The sequence below is a fragment of the Typha latifolia genome, chromosome 9 (genome assembly GCF_019914945.1).
Source record: "Typha latifolia isolate L0001 chromosome 9, TyphaL0001v2, whole genome shotgun sequence".
In the NCBI taxonomy this organism is placed as follows: Eukaryota; Viridiplantae; Streptophyta; class Magnoliopsida; order Poales; family Typhaceae; genus Typha; species Typha latifolia.
The window spans coordinates 5745417-5767283 of record NC_133094.1 but is presented as its reverse complement, the minus strand read 5'-3'; the positions used below and the strand labels follow the sequence as shown (position 1 = coordinate 5767283).

Sequence of the window (21867 nt, the reverse complement as noted above, 5' to 3'; positions counted from 1 at the left end):
CGTTCTTTAACATGAAAGAAATAATTTGGTCTCTTAACATCTTTGTTGTTAGACAATTATCAATTGCAAAATGATATAAACCGCATGGAAGTTAAGTATTATTTAACTTAAACCGAGTCTAACTAGGGCGGTTAATTGTATTATCCCCAAAACTTGGGGTATATCGTGACCGTATTTGAGAAATAATATCTTCACAAAAACGGAGGGCATTCCAGACGCAGCAGGCGCCACGTCGACTTGAACTCCCGTGAATTCCACGCGTTATAAGTGGCTAATAATCTCACCTACTCTCGTGCCACACAAAAAAAAAAAAAAAAAAAAAAAGAAAGAAAAAAAAAGAAAAAAAAAGAAAAAAAAAAGATTGGCTGAAACTTCCAACGGCTCGCTCCACTTCCGTTCCATTCCATTCCACTCACTCCTCTCTCGGCTCTCCTCATGAGAGCCTTCGCCTATCTCCAGCCTTCCTTCCACCTCCCTTTCCCCACCTTCAAGAACTCTAACCCCAACACTAACTCTGACTCTAACCCTAACCCTAGTCCCCTCCTCCCTCCCCCACCCTCCAATTCTAGGGTTTTCGCCTCCCGATCCCTTGCCGCCGGAGACAGTCAGAACCACCACCATTCCAATATCCAAGCACGAAAGGGAAAACTCAACCGATCTAGGAATAAAAGCCTAACGAAGCGAGGTCAGAGAGCAGCGGAAGAGGGAGGGGAAGGAGAAGAAGAGGAGGGCAAAGTGCAGTGCGAGGTGGACGTAATCTCGTGGCGCGAGCGGAGAATTCGGGCTTCCATCGTCGTCAATGCCGACGTCGAGTCGCTGTGGAGTGTCCTCACCGATTACGAGCGGCTTGCTGATTACATCCCCAATCTCGTCTACAGGTGACTTACTGTTTCTTTTCGTGTGTCTGCGCGCGCGCATATTGTCCTACATTTTAGTCTTATTGCGAAATACCTCATTTTTAATAGTTGCAAATTGGATTCTTCTATGTTTACGTATTTTTGTAAAATTTACCTCTTATTTATTCGTACGGAACATCCTTAGAATATATATATGTGTGTGTGTGTGTTTCTTTTTTTTTACCAAAAATGCCTTTTTATTAAATAATCGTAGGTAGTTTTATCTTTTTGCAAATACTTTTGAGAAAATGTTAACAAGGAATAGTTTTTGGCAGTAAGTTTTAACATCAGGTTGTCATATACAAAAAAAGAAAACGAAAACAAAAACTCTTTTTTTTTTTGGGGAAAAGGAAAAAGAATACCTGTTCCTTTAATCTTTGTATTTGTCCAATTTGGTCTAAAGTTTTGAAATTGGGGGAGTTTTGTGTGCAGTGGGAGGATTCCATGCCCACATCAAGGGAGAATATGGTTAGAGCAAAGAGGACTGCAGCGTGCGCTCTACTGGCACATTGAGGCTCGGGTGGTTTTGGATCTGCAGGAGCTACCTGATTCGGTATGTGTTAATGAAATTCCATGTATTGATCATAATGTGATATACATTCCAAGACATGCAACCCCCTTGTCATTATTTGTATTAAAATGTTTTTTCTTCTTTCTTGTTTTCTGATGCCTTTCAATAGGCTTGTACCACTACTAGTTGAAGCATGGGATGGATCTAGCATCCACTTTATATCTCTTGTATTATCTCCAATTCCTCCCGCCTCTCTTCACACCTCTTCTCTCCTATCTCAACGTAGTTTAACAATCTGTTATTAGATCAGGCTTTGTGGTCATGTGTTAAGGATCATAAGGAGCTGGTTATGAAGAGAGGATTTTACTTCATCTGCTATAGTACTGTGAGGGCAAATTGCTGTTCTCAAGGGGACAAGTTTCTTTACTTCTTTTCTTCTTTTATTGATGTGGTAGAGATGGGAGGTAGGAGTTTTCTGGAATTTTGGAACTGATTTACTGCAACATATATGGAGTTTATTCATGCTGGAAAATTATGAGCATTCATGTTCTGATGAAATCGCGTGCAATGGCAGATGTGGCCTCTGATTGTCTTAGTCACTAGCAATTAGTGGAGATTGTGAAGGAACACTTCTTTATAGAAGCAAGTTAGTGAAGGATATATGTGATGTATTCTCAAGGACTGGACAAAAGATTGTGGTTATCAATGACTATTAACTAGTTACTCTAGCTTGTTAATTAATAAGGCTGATGTATGCCTCTCCTTTATTCTCATTTATGCTGAAGATCTCATTTGCCATGGAAGATGGAATTGAAGATATCGTAATTCATAAACATTGTAAGCATCTTCCTATAACACTGTGAGGATGAAGTAACTTAGGAGCTTAAAAGCTGTACTAAAGTGGAAATCAAGGATGGATCAAGGATGTTTACTCCGTATCGGTGCAGGATGAAAAAAGATATTGGTTATTAGTCACATGACACAACTATGTATACATCAACTAGTGTAAGCCTCACACATCAGACACTTAGTTGACTAAATATAGCTTATTTTGTTAATCTAGTCATCTGACTTATGGATGCTCTAAGGAAGCCTCATTTGTGGAGGTAATCTAGTGCATATTTTGTCTGGAGAGTATTGATGGAAATCCTGTATTTAAAAGGATTTAAATTTAGTATCTAAATGGATTTAATTTTAGTAAATGGTTGTCACATACGAATTTAGGATCAATAAATTACACATTAGTCGAAATTTGTTAAACATGCAATGATGAATCAGAAGTCATATCATAGTTTAAGTGTCTAACTAAGGGATACTATACATTGTTTCTCCATCATTTAATACCTTAAGCTTTTGGCCAATTGGTTACTTCATATGGTATTAGAGCTAGAGGTAAGACATTTTTGGAGGTCTCAAGTTCAATCTTACCAATCCTTTATTAATTCCTGTTTATCTATTTCAGTGTATGTATGATGAGACTGGACAAGTGGTTATCTGTTATCTATTTATAGGGAGTTTGTGAGGCCCACATGTGAGAGGTGTGCTAAGGTACAATATATATTGTTGGTCCATTAATAGCTTAGCTTTTGGGTTACATGGTGATGCGGACATCACTGATAGGACGCGATGGCGTGTGTACCAGCGCAGGAGACGCCGACAGTTGATGATCCCTCCTATAGGGATTTGGTTTTGATTTTTATTTATTTAGGGTGTCTTTTGTTTATTTCCTATGTAGGGTGTTTTTTGCTTAATTCCATTGTAGGTCTATATATAGACCCGTTATATTTCCTTTGGCATTGAATGAAAGTTTATGTGATTTGTTCTCTCGAGGATTTTGGTGTGAAACCTTTTCTTAGGGTGGAGGTGTGAAACCCCATTCCTTCCCTTCTTCTTTCTCTGTTTCATTTTCCTCCACTACGTTTTGCATCACATGGTCATCCGATAGCTACATATGATAAACCCACTTCAATTTCGATGTAAAGATTGTCATGCAACAAGGTTAGATAAGAGTCACATGATAAATGGAAGTTTTTGGGAAGGGTAGTAACTATGAAGTGGGTTGCCACGAGGACTACGCAATTTGACCACTGGGAAAAATCCAATGCATTGCAATAGGACCGAATACTGAATTTCACTGCCACTACATTTAAGAGAACATGAGAAGGTTATTTGCAACAACGTAGACTGGCTACTGCTAAGAAAAAATGAGTAGATTGCAATATCTTTACCAAATGCTACCACCTAAGAGGTTTGCTAATTTTCATGGACTAGAGGGCATGATAAATATGGAGTTAGGTGTTAGAGGGAAAAATAATGCCGATCATCAGCCCACTATTTCCATGTCTGAGCCATTAGATGAGCTTTATCTAGAGATTTAGGCTTTTCTTTTATCTGGGTTTAGGCTTTTCCCATGTTGCCTTTAATTCTCTCATCTCTTCTCTCTCCTACCTCTCTACTTTCTTATTTTGTTGTTTTATATTTCTCTGTGCCAACCTGGATTCTGATGGAATAAGTACAATGGAAGCTGGCTCTCCATTTAAAAGAATTCTTTGTTGAACTATCCAATTATATGGATGCCTAGAGCATAATTTACAGGTCCATTGATAAGTTGGATGTAATATAACTAAGCCAGCCTTGCCATCACACCAAGTGATGCCCGTTTTGTCTTTTTTACTTTGGAAGGCATGATCCAAGTCTTTCCTTACACATTGCATGTTAAAGTAACTAGGTGCATTATTCCCTTTTCATAATTTTCCTTGGAAAGGTATGAAGCATTGTCTTTCCTTGGTCTTGAGTGGTTGCAACTTGCATATCAAAATAATTCTCATTCCTAGAGACTATTAGAGCACATTTCTTGCCTACATGTTTATGACTCACATTTTAGTCCTAGTCACATTTAAATCTATTTAGTTTCGTATTTTTGTATGGGTCTTCTCTATCTTCGTGTGTATGCGAAGATTTGTGCAAGCAAAACCTTTGCCAAGCAAGCACTTGAGGAGGTCCTTCGGTATTTGAATAAGGACCTTTTTGCTTGAAGGGTTCCAAACTGTAGTTTATATCCATATTGCCCTGAAAATGGTTTTGTCTAATTAAATCACTGACTTTTTTCTTTTTCTTCTTTCTTCTATTCTTTCTGTCTGTCTTTCTTCCTTTCGTTATCCTTTGGAGGTGTTGGAACTATATTTACATTAGTGATATTTCCACTAACAATATATTTGCTTCTACATCTTGCATAGTGCAAAAAATATGATTGTTTATTATGTTGAAAAATAACAAGTTTATGTCCACTTGAGTTAAATCATAAAAAGTGAAGTTACTTTCCTAGGCTAATAGGAGGGAGCTTCATTTTTCCATGGTTGATGGGGATTTTAAGAAATTTGAAGGCCAATGGTCTGTCAAAGCTGGTCCGAGGTATGTTTGATCAATTTTAATTTACTGTAAGCAATGTGACAAACGATTTGGTTTTGTTCGTTTGTAATTTTACATGCTGTAGGTCCTTCTATGATGGTAATACCTCCTAATAACATGAAAAAAGGTTAGTATTAAATTACTTATGCAATTTCTATAGGCAGAATTACTTTGAACTATGTTTCCTTTTTGTACTTTTGACAATTGGTTGTGTTAATTACTTCACATTCAAGCCAAGCAGATCCAAATTTTTTTTGATGATGAAGAATGTACTATTGCTTTGATTGGTTGACAAAAGAAGCTCATCCTAGTAAGCAACCAGATTTGGTTTTTGTTATTTCTAAGTTTCAAAATATCGGGATCGAGATCAGTTGTCTCCTGAAAAAATGATACATATCAACTGTATCAATCGACTAGATTGGATTGGACCGCTTAAGTATGAAGCCTAAAAATTAAAGTACTAGGTTACTTAAAGATTTTGATGAATACCGAGCTAACTTTCATAAATTTTTATGGTCATCGTCATAATAATCACCATAAGTTTATAAATAAAGATATTTAAGGCCTGGTACTATAAAATGTGATTGCATCATACTAACAATATCAAACTAATGTTGTTGTCTCTGAGGAGGATAATAATCAATATATGAATTTTTTCTGTGAGGATAGTGAGGAGGATAAAAACCAGCATCTAGATATTGTGATGGTTTCAAATAATAAATACTCGATGAACTATAGTCATAGGGAACAATATCATAATGATATCACTAATATGTAAGTACATCCTCAGTTTTTATGTCTTCAATCTCTATACCTCTTTGACTTTCCTCAGCAAATGTGAAATTGACGATTTCACCACTAGGTATATCATTAGGATCATTAGAGTTATCGCTAGTATTGTAGCTATACTATCACTCATTGTTGAACAACTTATACTAGTCTTTGCCTTCGTCGTGGTCTTTTCCAATGCTTTGTCTAATCATGAGTTATTTCTATAATCTATTAATCTGTCCTCTCCTTTTATGATCCATTGAATTAAGATGTCTTCTTTTTCAAAAACATGATTTAAATCAATCAGCTGATTATTTTTTATCTCTCTTTTTTAAATTTCTCTCCCTTAATCTCATATTGTAATAATGATAGAAAACTAACTTCTCTAATTTCTCCATTATCAATTGATTATGTGTTTTGGTGCGGATTGAGGAAAATGTAGTTTAATTTTTTCATATTATGATAAAGACACAGTTTGACTTATGATCTTTTTTGCTATTAATGTTAAACTTAGTATCTCTTCTCATTCATAGATGGACCACCATTTAGTTGGACATCAATCTTAGTAGTACTGAATTGCTAAGTTTTTAATCTATATCTCTCTATCTAAAATATATTATTGCATATATTTTATAAGAAACTAATTATGTTGAAACTTAAAACAAATAATAATAAAATTATTTAATTGAATCATAACACAAATAATAGTAAAATTATTTAATTGAATCGTAACTCACTTCTCTATCTCAAATAATCTGTTTATGAATGCTAGGTTCTAGTCTGCTGATTATCTTTTTAACTCATACATAGCAAGACTTGAGCATCATTAGTGATATTTGCAGAGAATTAAATCTTAGATTAAGAAAATATCTTATAGAAATTTATAAGCATTCAAACTTTAAAATATTTAAATAGAAGTAAATTAGTAAATTAAAAGTATGTCTACTAGCTAGGGGTGGCAATTGGGTTGTGTTAAGCGAGTTCAGGTCGAGTCAAATTCATCCTGACACGAACACGACCCGATTATTAAATATATTATATTTGGTAGACACGAACACGATTTGATTATTAAATGCCCGACACCACTCGTGTCATGCATTAGATCTTAATGTAGAGCTTAGCACAAGCCAGCTCGATATGGCTCAATTTATATTATTATATTTATAAATATTATATATATGTATTATATGGATAGTAAATGAGAACCACTACATTAAGATCTAAGGATTCAAGCTTGATTCCATTCAAGTTGGATTCAAGTTTGATTGAAGCGTGATTCAGGTTTGAATTATTCTTGATTTGAAATAGTTTTGGATTGCTTATCGAGTGGCTCATTTAGGAACTTGAGCATGAAATTGGCTCGAATTGAAATTAATCAATCCAAGCATGCATTGGCTTAAGCTCTAAATTAATTTCAAACCAAGCTTGAACAGACTTACACCCTTAGTTATGCTGCACTTGTTCAGGACCAATTCCATTTACAAGTGTCACCTATGTTATTCTCAAGATGTCTGTTTTGCATTTGCATCTAATTTAGACCTCAACATTTTGATTCTGCTGCTATAGTGATTTCTCAATATGATTTGTTAGAAATATCATGCCATAATTGGTTGCATGCTGGAAATTATGGATTATCTGATTTGACTTTTGCACTTCTATTTTATATACTCACAGGTCTTCAACTGCAAGTTTATCTTATGAAGTCAACGTTATACCAAGATTTAATTTTCCAGCTATCTTTCTTGAGAGAATTATCAGATCAGATCTTCCTGTGAACCTTCAAGCCCTGGCTTGTAGAGCTGAAATATGTTATAAAGGAAATCAAAAGACAACAATGGATAGGAATTGTAACGGTGCGGAATCTAAAGCATCTGCTATTTCTTCTAATCTGAACATGAGTGGTGTTAAATATGAAGCTGATACCCTTTCATCAAATAAGTTGATAGAAGAGTCTTCTGGTTCTGCTTCCGATACCATGCTAGCTTTACCATCAACCAAGGTTAATGGAAAATGGGGTATATATGGAAATGTCTGCAGACTTGATAGGCCATGCATTGTTGACGAAGTCCATCTTCGAAGATTCGATGGCCTATTGGTAAGTCTTTTATCTTATTTTAGTAACCCCCTGGTATCTGTCTCATTTAAAGCTACTTGTATCTTAGCTATCAGATGGAATTGTTTAAATGAAGGAAAATGGAGGGGCCCACCGAGGAGTTTTTGCTAGCATCACTGTCAAAGCACCTGTTCGGGAAGTATGGAATGTGTTGACTGCTTATGAGAAATTGCCTGAGTATGTAATTATGTATTTCTGTCTTGTTTTTTTTATCCTTCTAGAAGATCTATAATTTGCAGCAAGCAGAAATATGTTTCGTACTTTCATCTTTTGGCTACTTAGACCATTTGTAGTTACTCGAATATCTTGAACAGTGAGTCCATTCCTGAGGATCACTGAATCAGCATATTCTTTGTTAATTCCTTGCTTGTGATCCACTAAATTATCTAATATATAGATAATATATAGATGGCCGTGCCGGCGGCGTACTGGCACGTGGCATGAGGGGTGCCTCACTGCACCCCTTCTAATAGCTTCGTTGCTCGCCATCGAGCTTGTCGTTGAGCTACCCGTCGCCGATGCTTCGTCGGGTGCCCTAGCCCGATAGAGAAGAAAGATCGAGGGGGGGGTAAAACTTAAGTTGCGAATTTGGATCTCTCTCTCTCTCTCGATCTTTCTTCTCTATTGGGCTAGGCACCTGACGAAGCTCAAGCGAAGGCGATCGGCGAAGGTGAGTATCCTCTACCTTTTTCTCTCATTCTTTTACGGCACGGTCGGTGGTAGGCATGGTTTGTGCTTGTGACACGACCATCGTTGACCTAATAGAATTATTATTGCAAGTTTTAGTGCATTAAAATGCTTCGTTCATTTGCTGATGATTGTATGGGTTACTTGATTTCATTAAACATATGAAGCTAAATTTATTTTAAAATGCTAAAAGATGCATAAAATTTTTTATTGTTCTGCCTTTTTTTCCTTAAAAGTTGAATCCTGACATAGTTTGTTTCACAGGATCGTGCCAAATTTGGCTATCAGTAAAATTCTATTTCGGGACAATAATAAAGTTCGCATTTTACAGGTAATTTGGAAGATTTTGTGGAACCTTATATCTTTTATGGGTATTCTTGTTATGATGAATTTCTTTTTAGTAAAAAACCTTGAGTCTATAATATATAACAAAATTGAATTATGTTTCCAGCCATTTTATTTTCTAAATTAGGTTAGATGTTTTCTTCTTTCTTTTTTTAACTAGAGTGTAGATTTGTTTTTCTTTTGTTTGTTGACTTGCCATGCAAGAAAAGAGTTGTGCATATTTCTCTGACCTTCATAGTTTAGAGAGAGAGAGAGAGAGAGAGAGAGTGTGTGTGTGTGTGTGTGCGAGGGAGAGAGAGGTTGATCTAGATTCAAAGTGATAAATTGGTGTTTCGAACAAATTTTCATGATCTACACCATATGAAGAAGTTGATACTAAAGAAACCATGTATCTCACAAAACCATTTCTTGTATATCAGATATTAAAATCGATAGTGCTGTTAGTACCACAAGATATATTAGTTTTGTGACTACTGATGATAGCAACTAGGGCTCTAAGCATGCGATTTCTTGTTCTAACAATTTAGACTACATTTCAAATGTCATGTCAAACCATCAAAGTTATCTAAAATAGGAGGAAGCTACTCCTCCAATAAGAGTAAATTGAATTCTTTGAAACAACAAAAACTAAATAAGAGATTTACTTTACAATATAAGAGTACAACTTCTGCATTCTCTTTTGTTGCATATTTTTATGCCCACATGCGTCCTGGACCGTTATTTGCACATTGCACAAGTGTGTCCTATATTGTTCATATTCTTGCTTGTTAGAATATGAAATATAACTATCATTTTCCTAATAGCTTAAGTTTTTAGAGTAGCTGATAAGTTATCATGGTATCAGAACAGAGATCTTGAGTTCGAATGCTACTGGGCTCATCTGTTATTAAAAATATAAAATCTCCACTATTTTAAATCAAATCCACTTTTTGGGCCCATCAAAATACTTTTAGCCCAGAAAGTGATTGGGACTAAGGATGGCCATGCCGAGCTATGTCGGTCCGGTACGGCTGCGAGCTAGTCTCCGTTATGATATGGAGCCAAAAGTTTTTTCTATTATCATCAAATGGAGTTTTTGATACCCATCATTCTTTGTTCAAAAATTAATATTGTATGTTGAATGTTATTATGTGTTTAATTATATTATGGAGTATTCAATCAAACTGTGGAGTGTTTAATCATTAATATTAGTTTTAATGAATGTATTCATTCGTATTATGTGTCGAATAATATTTATATTTTACTTTTGGTTTATCTTTAATAAAATAGATTATTTATAAAACTAATATAAAGATAAAACACTATAATATAAGTTTTAATACATATATTTAAATAAAAAAAATCAAAGATTGACATGTCGAAGACCCAAAAATATATTTAAATATCCTAAATATTTTAGTAAAAATATATTAAATGTGTGTCAGTGGCATGCCGAGGTGTGCCGTTCAGCATGGCACGACACGTGTTACTGGCAAGGCCATTATTAATTGGGGTTAATAGAGTATAAATTTGAAAACCACTATTCTCTAAAAGCTGAAGCTTTTAGAGTAGCTTGTGGGTAATTACTCCTTATAGTTTAAAAAAGTAAGGAATACTGAATAGCTTGGAGGTAAATGTTGAACTCTGCACATTATTTGGTGCAAGCACCAGACCTAGACCATTGATTAGACATTATGAGAGAAAGATATTGTTGTTGAGGATAGTTTAGTCTTTTTATGTTAGAATATTTTAGTCTTTTTATTTTTTAGGGTTTGCTTATATAAAGACTTGTTATCTTCTTATTTGAGGTCAGTGAATGTTTTGAGATTTGAGCTTATCTACTTTGTTATGTTGGTGAATTCTTACACCTTGTGGGTGGATTGCGTGGATTTGTTTCTCTTAAGTGTATTAACACCCTGTAGTTAGATTCCGAAGGTTTGCTATTTTGTTCTTCTTATATCATTGTCCTACATCATTGTTGCCTTTAAATCATTTCACCTAATTCTTTATGGATTAAGAAATATAATATTGCTAAGACTTCCCTGAAAATGTAGAGTATTTTGACTAAACTTTTGAGGGTTAGAAATGACCTTTAGTGCCTTGTTCGTGGTTATAAATTGGTAATGAATTTCACATGAAGTTATGGCTAATGGAAGCTTTTCTATACTACTTAATGTCTCTGATGATGGTGGGACTGATCTTGCTCTTGTATTCGCCATAACAACTTTTTGTTCTTGAGATAGTACATTTGAAGCACTCAGATAGTCTAAATCTAATTTGTAATTAGGGTAAATATTTAATGGGTTAAATATATTTTATCTCCCTGTACTTATACTCAGTGATGGCCGTGCTAGTGGCACGTACCGTGCCGTGCCACCATCCGCACGCCTCTTGTGCCAGTGGCACACCCCCTATAATGTTTTTAATAAATTTTTTAGGATATTTAGAGATGTTTTCGGGTCTTTGGTATGTCAATCTTTGTTTTTTTTGTTTAAATATATATATTAAAATTTAAAATCTACATTATAATATTTTATCTTTAGATTATTTGTGTAAATAATATATTTTATTAAAGATAAAGCAACAGTTGAATATAAATATTATTCAACACATAATATGATTGAATACATTCATTAAAATTAATATTAATGATTAAACACTCTATAATATGATTGAATACTTCATAATATAATTGAACACATAATAACATTCAATACATAATTAATAATAGTTCAATAATTAAAACTAATATCTAGTTGAACGTAGAATGACGAGGAGGATCAAAGACTTCATTTGCTAGCACAAGAATAACATGGGAATGTTGCGTTAAATACTGACGATATTCTTTAAAACTTATCTACTGATAATATTGCTCGTTATAACGTCTCACATAGTCTTCATAGAAAATAAGAATTTTATAATTCTTCGATGATATGATATGGATATTGAATATATACAAAAACGACCGGCACAGGCACAGGCACACCATAAGCATATGTAGATTGTGGATATGGAGTATAATAAGGGTGTTGTGGCTCTAGTGGGTATGATTGATATGATGGTAATGATGATGAATTTATATCATCCTGTGGGCGCACCTCTCCTGATCTCCTGCTACTTATAGACTCAAATCCTTCCCTAATCAGACGATAATCATATTGAGCTTGAGATGGTCCCTATCCTTTCTTCTATCTCTGATAAATTCGGCTTTGTGGTTATCTAGGTATAGCAAATGAATTGTCATTCCAATAAGTAAAGTAAAACAGAAGGGTTCTACATATTATATCATGTTTGTTAAGAAAATAAGTAAAGTTGATTTGATAAAGATTGATGTAAATAGAAAAATTTAAAAAAAAGTCTCTATATTGGCACATGACCGACACGAGGCTGTGCCAGACGGCACGTGGCAGTGCCGGACTGGCACAGATCAGCACGGCACGTGTGCCGGTCGGCACGGCTTGGCACAAGGGTGTGCCACTGGCACACCCCGTGCCAAGTGCTGTGCCTCTACTGGCACACCCCGTGCCAAGTGCTGTGCCTCTACTGGCACAGCAAGTGCCTTGTGCTGACCGGCATGGGGCGTGCCGACCGGCACGACCATCCTTGCTTATACTTAAAATCACTTTGTCCTCCTGTATTTTAAAAAGTTTCAAACTAGTTCCTATATTTATGACTAACAAGTGCCCCGTGCCGACCGGCACGACCATCCTTGCTTATACTTAAAATCACTTTGTCCTCCTGTATTTTAAAAAGTCTCAAACCAGTTTCTATATTTATGACTAAAGTGAAACCGTTAGTTTTTTCGTTAAACTTAATTGAATGACGTCAAAATGACCAAAATGTCTATCGTGTTTGTTAGAGAACACATGCAGATTTTGATATAATAAAATAAATTATCAAAATGGCCATAATGCTTGATTAAATTTAATAGAAAAACTAACAATTACATTTTAGTCATAAGTACAAGAATTGGTTTGAGATTTTTTGAAGTATATGAGAGTAAAGTGATTTTGGGTATAAGCACAGGGGGGTAAAATATATTTAACCCATATTTAATACTAAAAGGTGTATCTTAAATATGAATGTAAAACTTTGAGAAAATTTCTGTATTCTAGATTCGAACTCCATTTAAAGGTGTACTTTAGCAACATTAGGTTATTTGTAGAGAAAAGCCCTTAGGTTTCAATAATAAAAGAATTGGACTATTAACACTAAATGTGCTTATTTTTAATACTAAATGCACATCTTTTTATAATGAAATGCACACAATTAACATAAGAAATACGCAGAAGAGCCCTTTTTTGCTATTTTGAAAATTAAAGGGTTTCTTTTTGTGAAATGCCCCTATTTAGCTAGAACATATAAATAGTATTTTAAAAAGCGTCCAAGACGACCGCCTTGGCGGGCCAGCACGGCGGTCGCCCTGCAAACAAGGATGGTGACCTGTATTTGGCGGCCAAGCTACTTGGGCATAATTGGCGGGCTGCCAAATTGCGTGGCGGACCACCAAGGTGCATAGCGGGAATGTTTTTGTGGGTCAGCCCGCAATAGCAATGGGATTTGGACACGGGTCAGATCTTTAGTATTTGCTAACTCATTAGCCATTTAAAAAAACTAATCCAATTATTTTCACTCTCCTCTCTCTTGATTTGAGCCCTAACTTTCGATCCCCTTCTTCCCTTGACCTCCCTTAATCATTTTCAGTCTCCCTCTCTTGATCTCTTTGAGCGGCAGCGAGAAATCGATACTGACAAACGAGCATAACCAGCGGGCAGTGGCCACCTCCGGTCTGGCCGCTGAGTTTTTTTTTCTTCCCTTTCTCCTCCTCTCTCCCTTTCACCATTAGTTTTCTTCGCTTTCTAGTTTCTTCACTGCTATAGTAATTAGCACTTAATTACTGTACCAGTGGAAGGGTTTGGTTAATTAACTAAAGATTCAGGGAAGCATGCTTTGCTTCTTTAGTTTTCTTTAATTCTTTCATAGTTTAATTCACTGTCCTGATTCCTTATTCCATAGTGATAATTGATTAATAAATAATGATTATTGAGCTAATTAGTTTGCTATTGCTAAAGAAGAAAGTCGATAGTGTTAGTTTTCTAATTAGTAATTTAAATGTAGATTTATTTGAATTCTTTCCCTATCGGACACTCGGACTGTATTAATTTTCTCATTAAGTCATTAGTAATTATTGTTAATCTGTTTTGCTAGAGTAATCAATTGCTAATTAGCTAATTAGTTTGCTAGAGGAATTAATTAAGATTATAAATTTTACAAGTTTTATATAAAATTTTATATATACTATATTAGCATTAAAAATGACCGCCTGCCATTCAAAACATTGGGTATAAATTATAATTGCTAGAATTGATGTGTAATGCATGTACTATCAACTTTAGCATGCCCATTTATCGTTAATGTCAGGATAGGAATTAGGAAACTAACTTTCTCATTTTTTTCCTCTTTTTTATTCAATTGAGTACTTATCATCTTCATTAGCTAGATTGATTAGAAAGGTTGAGATACTTTGTTTAGCTCTTTGAGCCAAATATTCGGACTTATTCAATTCTATTATGTAGGAAGGTTGCAAAGGCCTATTATACATGGTGCTTCATGCTCGCGTTGTTTTGGATTTGCATGAGGAACTTGAACGTGAGATCAGCTTTGAACAAGTTGAGGGGGACTTTGATTCCTTTCAAGGAAAGTTGCTTCTAGAACAGCTTGGAAACCATCACACTCTATTGAAATACATGGTTGAGACAAAGATCCACAAAGATACTTTCCTCTCTGAGGCTATTGTAGAAGAGGTAGGTACTTACTGCTGCTTCTTATTATTGCTATGGCTGGAATCTACAGAAGAAAGTTCTATATGGGATCCAGATTGTCCTTTTACTATTTCTCAGAATATTAAATTGCATGGTTTGTGAGATATATTTCTGAAATAGTTGGTGGTTATTCTGGGAGCTCCTATGGAGACTATTCTGCTGGTGTTCTCATGAACAACCTTTGTTATATGCTCTAATTCCGGAGTCTGATGATACTTTTATTCTAAGAATATTTTTTGGGAATGTATCATTCTTTTCTTTTATCTCTGATATTATTTTATCAAAATTTAGTTAGATAGGTTCTGCCTTATTATTCTGGTACTAGCTGGTTATATATATCATCTAGCATTTTGCACTACCTAGCTATTCTCTGTGATTTTAGAGGTTCCACTTTTTTGTAATTTTCTCAGAGAATCTGGGGTATTAAAGTCTTTCCAGTTATTGTGGTATTTTATCTTTTTCTTCACAACCAAGTTGAAATTATCAGCAACATCAAGACACCAAGAAATATAGTACTTACTTACTCTCCTAAGATTTTACATATCTTCACATGATGTCCGCCATATTCTATTGTGTCCAAAATGAGTCGTATGTGTATTGGTTAATGAATTATGTCCTCCACTTGCTACATGATTTGGTTCAACCATTTGCTTCCCCTATGAGTATCTGGGTTCTAGTCTTCCTGAAGGTGATCTGGAAAGGAACAGGTTTTTCCTTAGCTTGTAATGATATCCTGCTCCAGTCTTTTGGCATAAAATGCCATCACTGATGAATTTGTTAGTCATTTGATATTTGATAGTATTCTGTGGATCTTTATTATGGTATGCCAAAATGTTGTCTTAATCCTCTTCTTTGTGTTGGATTTCAACAAGTCAACAGTTTTTTATATCTCAGGTCATATATGAAGATCTGCCATCAAATTTATGTGCTATCCGTGATTTTATCGAAAAATCTGGAGGTGTCCGGGATGACAATCTCTTAGATTCTCCGGATGGGCTCATTGCTTCAGTTAATAATTCTGCGAGTTTCCAGGAGAGAAGGCCAGTAGAACAGGTCTCCAGTTCTATTGTCTCAAATACTCTCTCAAACTCCATGAAACAGAGACCGAAGGTTCCAGGCTTGCAAAGAGATATTGAAGTTCTCAGAGCTGAATTGATGACATTTATTTCAAGGTATGGTCAGGATGGGTTTATGCCTATGAGGAAGCAGCTCCGTTTGCATGGTAGGGTGGATATTGAAAAGGCAATAACTCGCATGGGTGGGTTTAGAAAGATTGCAAGCTTGATGAATCTTTCTCTTGCTTACAAGCATAGAAAACCAAAAGGATACTGGGATAACCTTGAAAACTTGCAAGAAGAGGTAACACAATTATGTATTCTCTGATTGGCAGTGCAGCTTTTCTTTTGGGATTTTCTATAATCTGTCCCTTACAGACTCAAATAAATTAGTTGAATTAATTCCAATACTGTAATTTCCTTACATAGGGGAAATTATAATTTAATCCCTTGTGGTTTGGCTTGATTTCAACTTACCCTCTTTGGTCCTGACCAAGATGCAACTATTAACTAGGATGTAAAAAACTTAATTACCCCTACAGAAATCTGATTTGAAGAAGGTAGGAGTAGTTTGATCATTTTGCAATTTATTCAGTGAGAAATATTAGCACTAATGAAACACTATTTTTGGATGAAAAATCTAATAGTTACAATTTGGTTTGTACCGTAGCGGGTTAAGTATTTTAGTTTGAAGTTATATTAAGATCGAGTAAACCAGAGGAGGCTAAATTATAATTTGTCGTTTTCTTAGTTTTGCTTGTTGATAAGATATTCCATAAATTGGCTTATCATAATTTGCAGATAGAGCGATTCCAGAAGAACTGGGGAATGGATCCTGCTTATATGCCCAGCAGAAAATCTTTTGAGCGGGCAGGTAAGGAACATTGATTATCTTTTGTGTACTATTTAACCTTGCATACCTAAGGTAACATCTTGGGAGATTTATGTTGTTATCATGGTTAGTATGGATAACAGACTTTTAATAGCGCTAAAGCTAACGCCATTCAAATTATAGGTGGACTAACCAGTGGGAGCTTATGTGGTTACCTTTCTTTCCTAAGAAATTTAGTCAAAGTTCCATTAGGATCATGGCACAGTAGATGAAGTTCCATACAGTAGATTTAAGGGTTTTACTGAAGATCGCTACTAGTAAAATTTGGAGGCATATGAGCAAAGTCTTGTGCATAGTTAAGATATATTTGAGATGCTAGAAACATACTGTTATTTGTTGAATACATGCACAAAGTGGCAAATTGACTATTTGTGTTTTTATTGTAGAATCTGTGTATTGTCATTTTCGTCATCCTATCCTTCTGACCTTCCTATTTTTATCCATAGGGCGTTATGATATTGCCCGTGCATTGGAAAAATGGGGAGGCCTACAGGAGGTTTCTCGTCTCCTATCTCTTCAGCTGAGACATTCCAGAAACCAGTCCTATTCCGAACGAGAGGGGCAACTTGATTTAGCATGTAGTGATACAAATGGTCAAGAAAAGATGCCCAATAAGCCATACATTTCTCAAGATACTCAGAAGTGGCTTATGAAACTCAAAGATTTGGACATTAACTGGGTCGAGTAGAAGGCTGAATTCGCAGAGGCTGCAGCAATATCTGACAAAATTGAGCATTCATTAATGTACAGATTGTCAAAAATTCTGTAGGTAATGTGTATATATCCAGAGAAAAGTGAGTCTAGTAGTTCTGTAGCATGTAAAGATTACAACATAAGGAAGAGAAGAGAACATCATGACCAGTTTATTATAAATCATTAAAAAACATTATATCTCACATCATGCATTTTATATTAGTAAAGTTCAAATCTTACATTTTTCCTTGCCTCCCTTTTGTTGTAATTATCGTTCTAGGTTACCGTAGCCATATAGTAATTCTGTGAGAATATTATGGTATTGAATAGTGGTTTTGGTGGCCGACACGATGGGGACCATCCGCAGCCTGCAGAGGCAAATGGCGCTGCTTCAAGGAGGCGTGCTGCCATGGCGGGTCGCCTGAGAGGGAAACAGCCCAGATCGTACGCTAAGGTCCCTAAGCAATCACTTAGTGGAAAAGGAAGTGATCGAGCGATGACAACCAGGAGGTGGGCTTGGAAGCAGCCATCCTTTGAAGAAAGCGTAATAGCTCACTGGTCTAGCTCCATGGCACCGAAAATGTATCAGGGCTCAAGTGATTCACCGAAGCGACGAGACCTTGAAAGCTGCTTTTTCAAGTGTCAGTAGCGGGACGTTCTGTCAATCGGGGAAGGTTTTTGGTGACAACACCTGGAGGCTAGCAGGGGTTGGAAACTGGTTTGATTTAATCCATTAAATATAACTAATCGTTTATTAGTATATAAAAAAATTGCTGCTCTCCTCTCTGTAAAACCTAAGACTCTAACCCCTCTTTGATCGTCATCTCCGGCTCTTCTTTCCATGCCCGGCAAGCAGCGACCACGTAGCTAAGGCAATAGCGGTGGCAGTAACGCTTTGATGAAGCGTGGACGATGTTTGGTGACGAAGGTATGGTCCTCTCCCCCTCTCACTCTCACTCTCACTCTCACTCTCACTCTCACTCTCACTCTCACTCTCACACTCTCATTCTTTTTCACTCTCCCTCTCTCTAACAATCTCACTCTCACATCGAACTGTATTTTTTTAATTTAATTTTCTATCTTAATTTGTTAATTCTTAGTACTTAATATGTAATGCTGCGTAGTTAGAGAAATTAGAAATTAGTTGAAGTATTTATCGATTGTGTTTTCAGTTTTCCCTGATAATCAATAATCAGTTAATCTGCTGAATTATTTTATACATTTTTTAATCTGTTAATAACTTAATCTATTAATTTGTTAATCACTTAATTTATTGAAGGTTGATTGCTAATCTATTATTCTGTTGATTATTAATTTTATTAATTACATATGATTGTGATAATTTTAAATATTTGATAATATATTTATGTTATTTCTTATTAGACATTATCGTTGTGAATTTGTTATTATGTTGTGAATTGTGATTATGTTATTTAGTATTTAGGTGTAGTGCACTATTAAATTTTTTGTATATATTATATTGGTTACAACTTATATATAAGTGTATAATGTATATTATATATTTTTATATTTTGATTTAAAAAATGCTACACCATTTTGTGGCCTTCCGCCTTTTGCTTAGGCGCTAGGCATTTGTGGCCGTCTACCACACACGACCACATTTCAAAACATTAGAGAATACTATGAACTTAAATAGTCCCCAATGCGATATTTAGTGGTTTCTAAATTTCATTTTGAGGCTGATGATTATCTCTCTGTTTGATTCCTCTACCGTTGATGTTGAGGGTGAGTTGTTTTAGTTCTTGAGATGCTATTAGGAGCTATTTGCCGGCTATTGTTTTGTTCCCAGTCTGTGATATATATAAATGGCCCTGCTATTGTTGTGTTTCAAATATGGAGCAAATTATAGTTGTCTTGCATTCCATCCCACAGATTTATTGAATTTGGAGACGAGTAGGCAGGGGCGGAGCCAGATTTTCAAATCACTGAAAATTACTTTGGAAAATATTATCCGTCATACTAATTATTTTTAAGGATATGTTATGTATATAAAAAAGGAGAAACATATCCAAATGATCTCACTAATTAAATTTGAATGTACTATCGACATGCTTCAGTTTTCAATACTGAAATATATGTACTTAAACATATGTCTTGTTCTTTTCAAAGTGACTCCAAATCTATGTTCCAGTTCTAAGTGTTTTTGATCTTATGTATTTGTCAGATTTTCTTTTCTGGAAATAAACCTAAGAAAAGACATTAATAAAAAGAAAACAAAGCAAAAACAAAGAAGTAAAAGAATAAAAACTCATTACTCCGAAAATCTGTCGAGTCATAATAAAATATGCAAGCAAAACTCATATGAAGAAGAATACAAGGGCCAAAAGATAATGACATAAAAATCCGCCCAAAATCTAAGGCTAGAGGTCAAAATTTTTCAAAAAGATCCCCCTAGCCCGTTTATTTAGATGCAGATCATTTGTAAAGATCACCGCTTTGGGGTGCAATCTAATTTCCTTTTTTGACCCATACTATTTTGGTCTTGAAACTTGACCTCCATATGATGTGGTCCACTCGATTGGGCCACCTTATAGGGGGCATTAGGTTCACTGAGTCGAACCTAGTTATCATCGAGACTTTCATTTCAGTTGTAGTCTCGGGTATAGGGGTTTGAACGTCACTGGATGGGCGTTCGAATGCATTAGCCCCATTGAGGAATAAGTGCCCTCATGTTTTGGCGTTCGAATACCCGTTTTTGGTGCTTCCTAGACAGCGGATGGATGCATCATAATTTACCCAAAACCCTAGGTGCTTTTAGAACATGGGCAGTAGTAAAATGATGCTTCAACTCTTGGATGCTCTCCTCACTCTTGCTCCCACTCAAACTACTGATTCTTATAGGTAATGTGGCCTAGAAAGACCACCTTTTGCAACCAAAATTTGCATTTAAAAAATTTAGCAGAAATATGCTCCTTTCTCAAGGTCTGCTAGACCAACTAAAGATGTTGCTCATGCTCTAATTCGTTGAAAGAATAAATCAAAATATCATCTATAAACATCATTACAAAACGGTCCATGTATGAGTGGAAAATCATGTTCATCAGGACCATGAAAATAGTCGGTGCATTGATCAATTTGAAGGTCATTACCAAGAATTCGAAGTGACCATGACATGATTGAAACACTGTCTTATGCATATCTTCCTCTCTTATTCGGAGTTGATGATAGCTCATCTTTAGATTGATTTTGGAGGCTTCACAAAGCTAGTCAAAAAGATCTTTAATGTGGGGTAGAGGATATTTGTCCTTCACAGTCATTGATTCATCTTCCGATAGTCAACACACAATCAAAAGATTCCATCCTTATTTTTAATAAATAGCACTAGAGCACCCTAGGAACTAGGGCAAATGAATCCTTTGCTAAGAAGGTCATCAATCTATTTTTGGAGCTCCGACATCTTTGTGAGTGCCATCTGATAGGGTGCCTTTGAAATGGATCCTGCCCCCGGGGACTAGGGTAATGGCAAACTTGACTCTTTGATCTTGGGGTAGCCTTTCAATGTCGTCTAGAAAAACATCAAAGAACTCACGATGACAACAACATCGTTCAGGTAGGGGGCATCACTGGTACAACCAACAAATTTGCAATGATACTAGAGTAATCTCCTTTAACTAGCTGTCCAGTATGAAAGTGGAAAAAAAAATGAAACAAGAAGCTTGAACGCGTCTTGTTAATCGGACATTCTAGTCATCATTAAATTGCAACACCACCTCCTTCTAGAAGCAGTCAATTCTAGCATGGTATGATGTAGCTATTCATTCCTACGATAACATCAAATTCCTGCATCTCCAAATGTGAGAGGTCCACTGGAAATCTCACTCACCAAATCTAATAATGCAAGAATAAAGAACATGGTTAATCTCAGATACATCACCTGAAGACATAGATATCAAGAAGGGCTCATCAAGAAACTCCATAGAGTTATCACCATGAGACATGAAGGAATAAGAAATAAGGGAGTGCATTACCTCCGGATCAAATAAAACTTTAATATGTCAAGAAAATAAGGTCATAATACCTTTTGCCACCTTGTTAGAGGCCAAGGCATCCTATTTAGTCATTGCAAAGACTCGACTAATGCGAGGACCACCACATTGGTGAGGTGAGCTAGCTCTAGTTGATCCCCGGCCACGACTGCTGAGAGAAGGAGCCCGAAGGTAGTGTACTTGAGTATGGATGATAAGTTGGTCTTGATTTGAGAGAAGGGGCCACCTAACCTTGAGCTCACACTAGAACAACGTGCATCTCTACCACAACAATACTAATGAACTGAACACTTTCTATCATAGTTTAGTGCCCTCCACTGATACGATTCAGACTTCACCGATGTCGTCTCCACCATGGATACACTTTATGAGTGTCTTTTATTCTTGTTTTAGTGTTTAATTCATAATAAAATAAGTTTTCTGTATGTCGCATTCGAACGCGGGTGGAGTGTGTTCATACGCGCTTGTGAACGCGCTTGTGAACGCATGCATCAGGTTCGCAGATACAGAGAGTGCGAAATGTGCGTTTGAATGTCGCGTTCGAACGCACCTATGAACGCCTATATCACGTTCGCACATACACAGAACGCAAAATGTGCATTCGAACGCGATCGGGCGCGTTCGAACTCGGTTGGCGAAAATATACTATTTTAGGGTTAATAATTGCCATTTTTGAATTGTTTGGTTA

At 35.9% G+C, this 21867-nt stretch overlaps 1 protein-coding gene across 1 annotated transcript; it reads left to right on the top strand.

The window, feature by feature from the left end:
- Nucleotides 1-372: 372 nt before the first annotated feature.
- LOC140795271 (uncharacterized) lies at nucleotides 373-17399 on the top strand. The gene is made up of 10 exons (XM_073147756.1): nucleotides 373-878; nucleotides 1329-1449; nucleotides 4733-4818; nucleotides 7261-7681; nucleotides 7776-7876; nucleotides 8651-8717; nucleotides 14287-14514; nucleotides 15427-15891; nucleotides 16389-16461; nucleotides 16926-17399. The coding sequence occupies exons 1-10, from the start codon at nucleotides 436-438 to the stop codon at nucleotides 17165-17167; spliced, it is 2247 nt and encodes a 748-aa protein (XP_073003857.1). The 5' UTR covers nucleotides 373-435; the 3' UTR covers nucleotides 17168-17399.
- Nucleotides 17400-21867: the final 4468 nt, after the last annotated feature.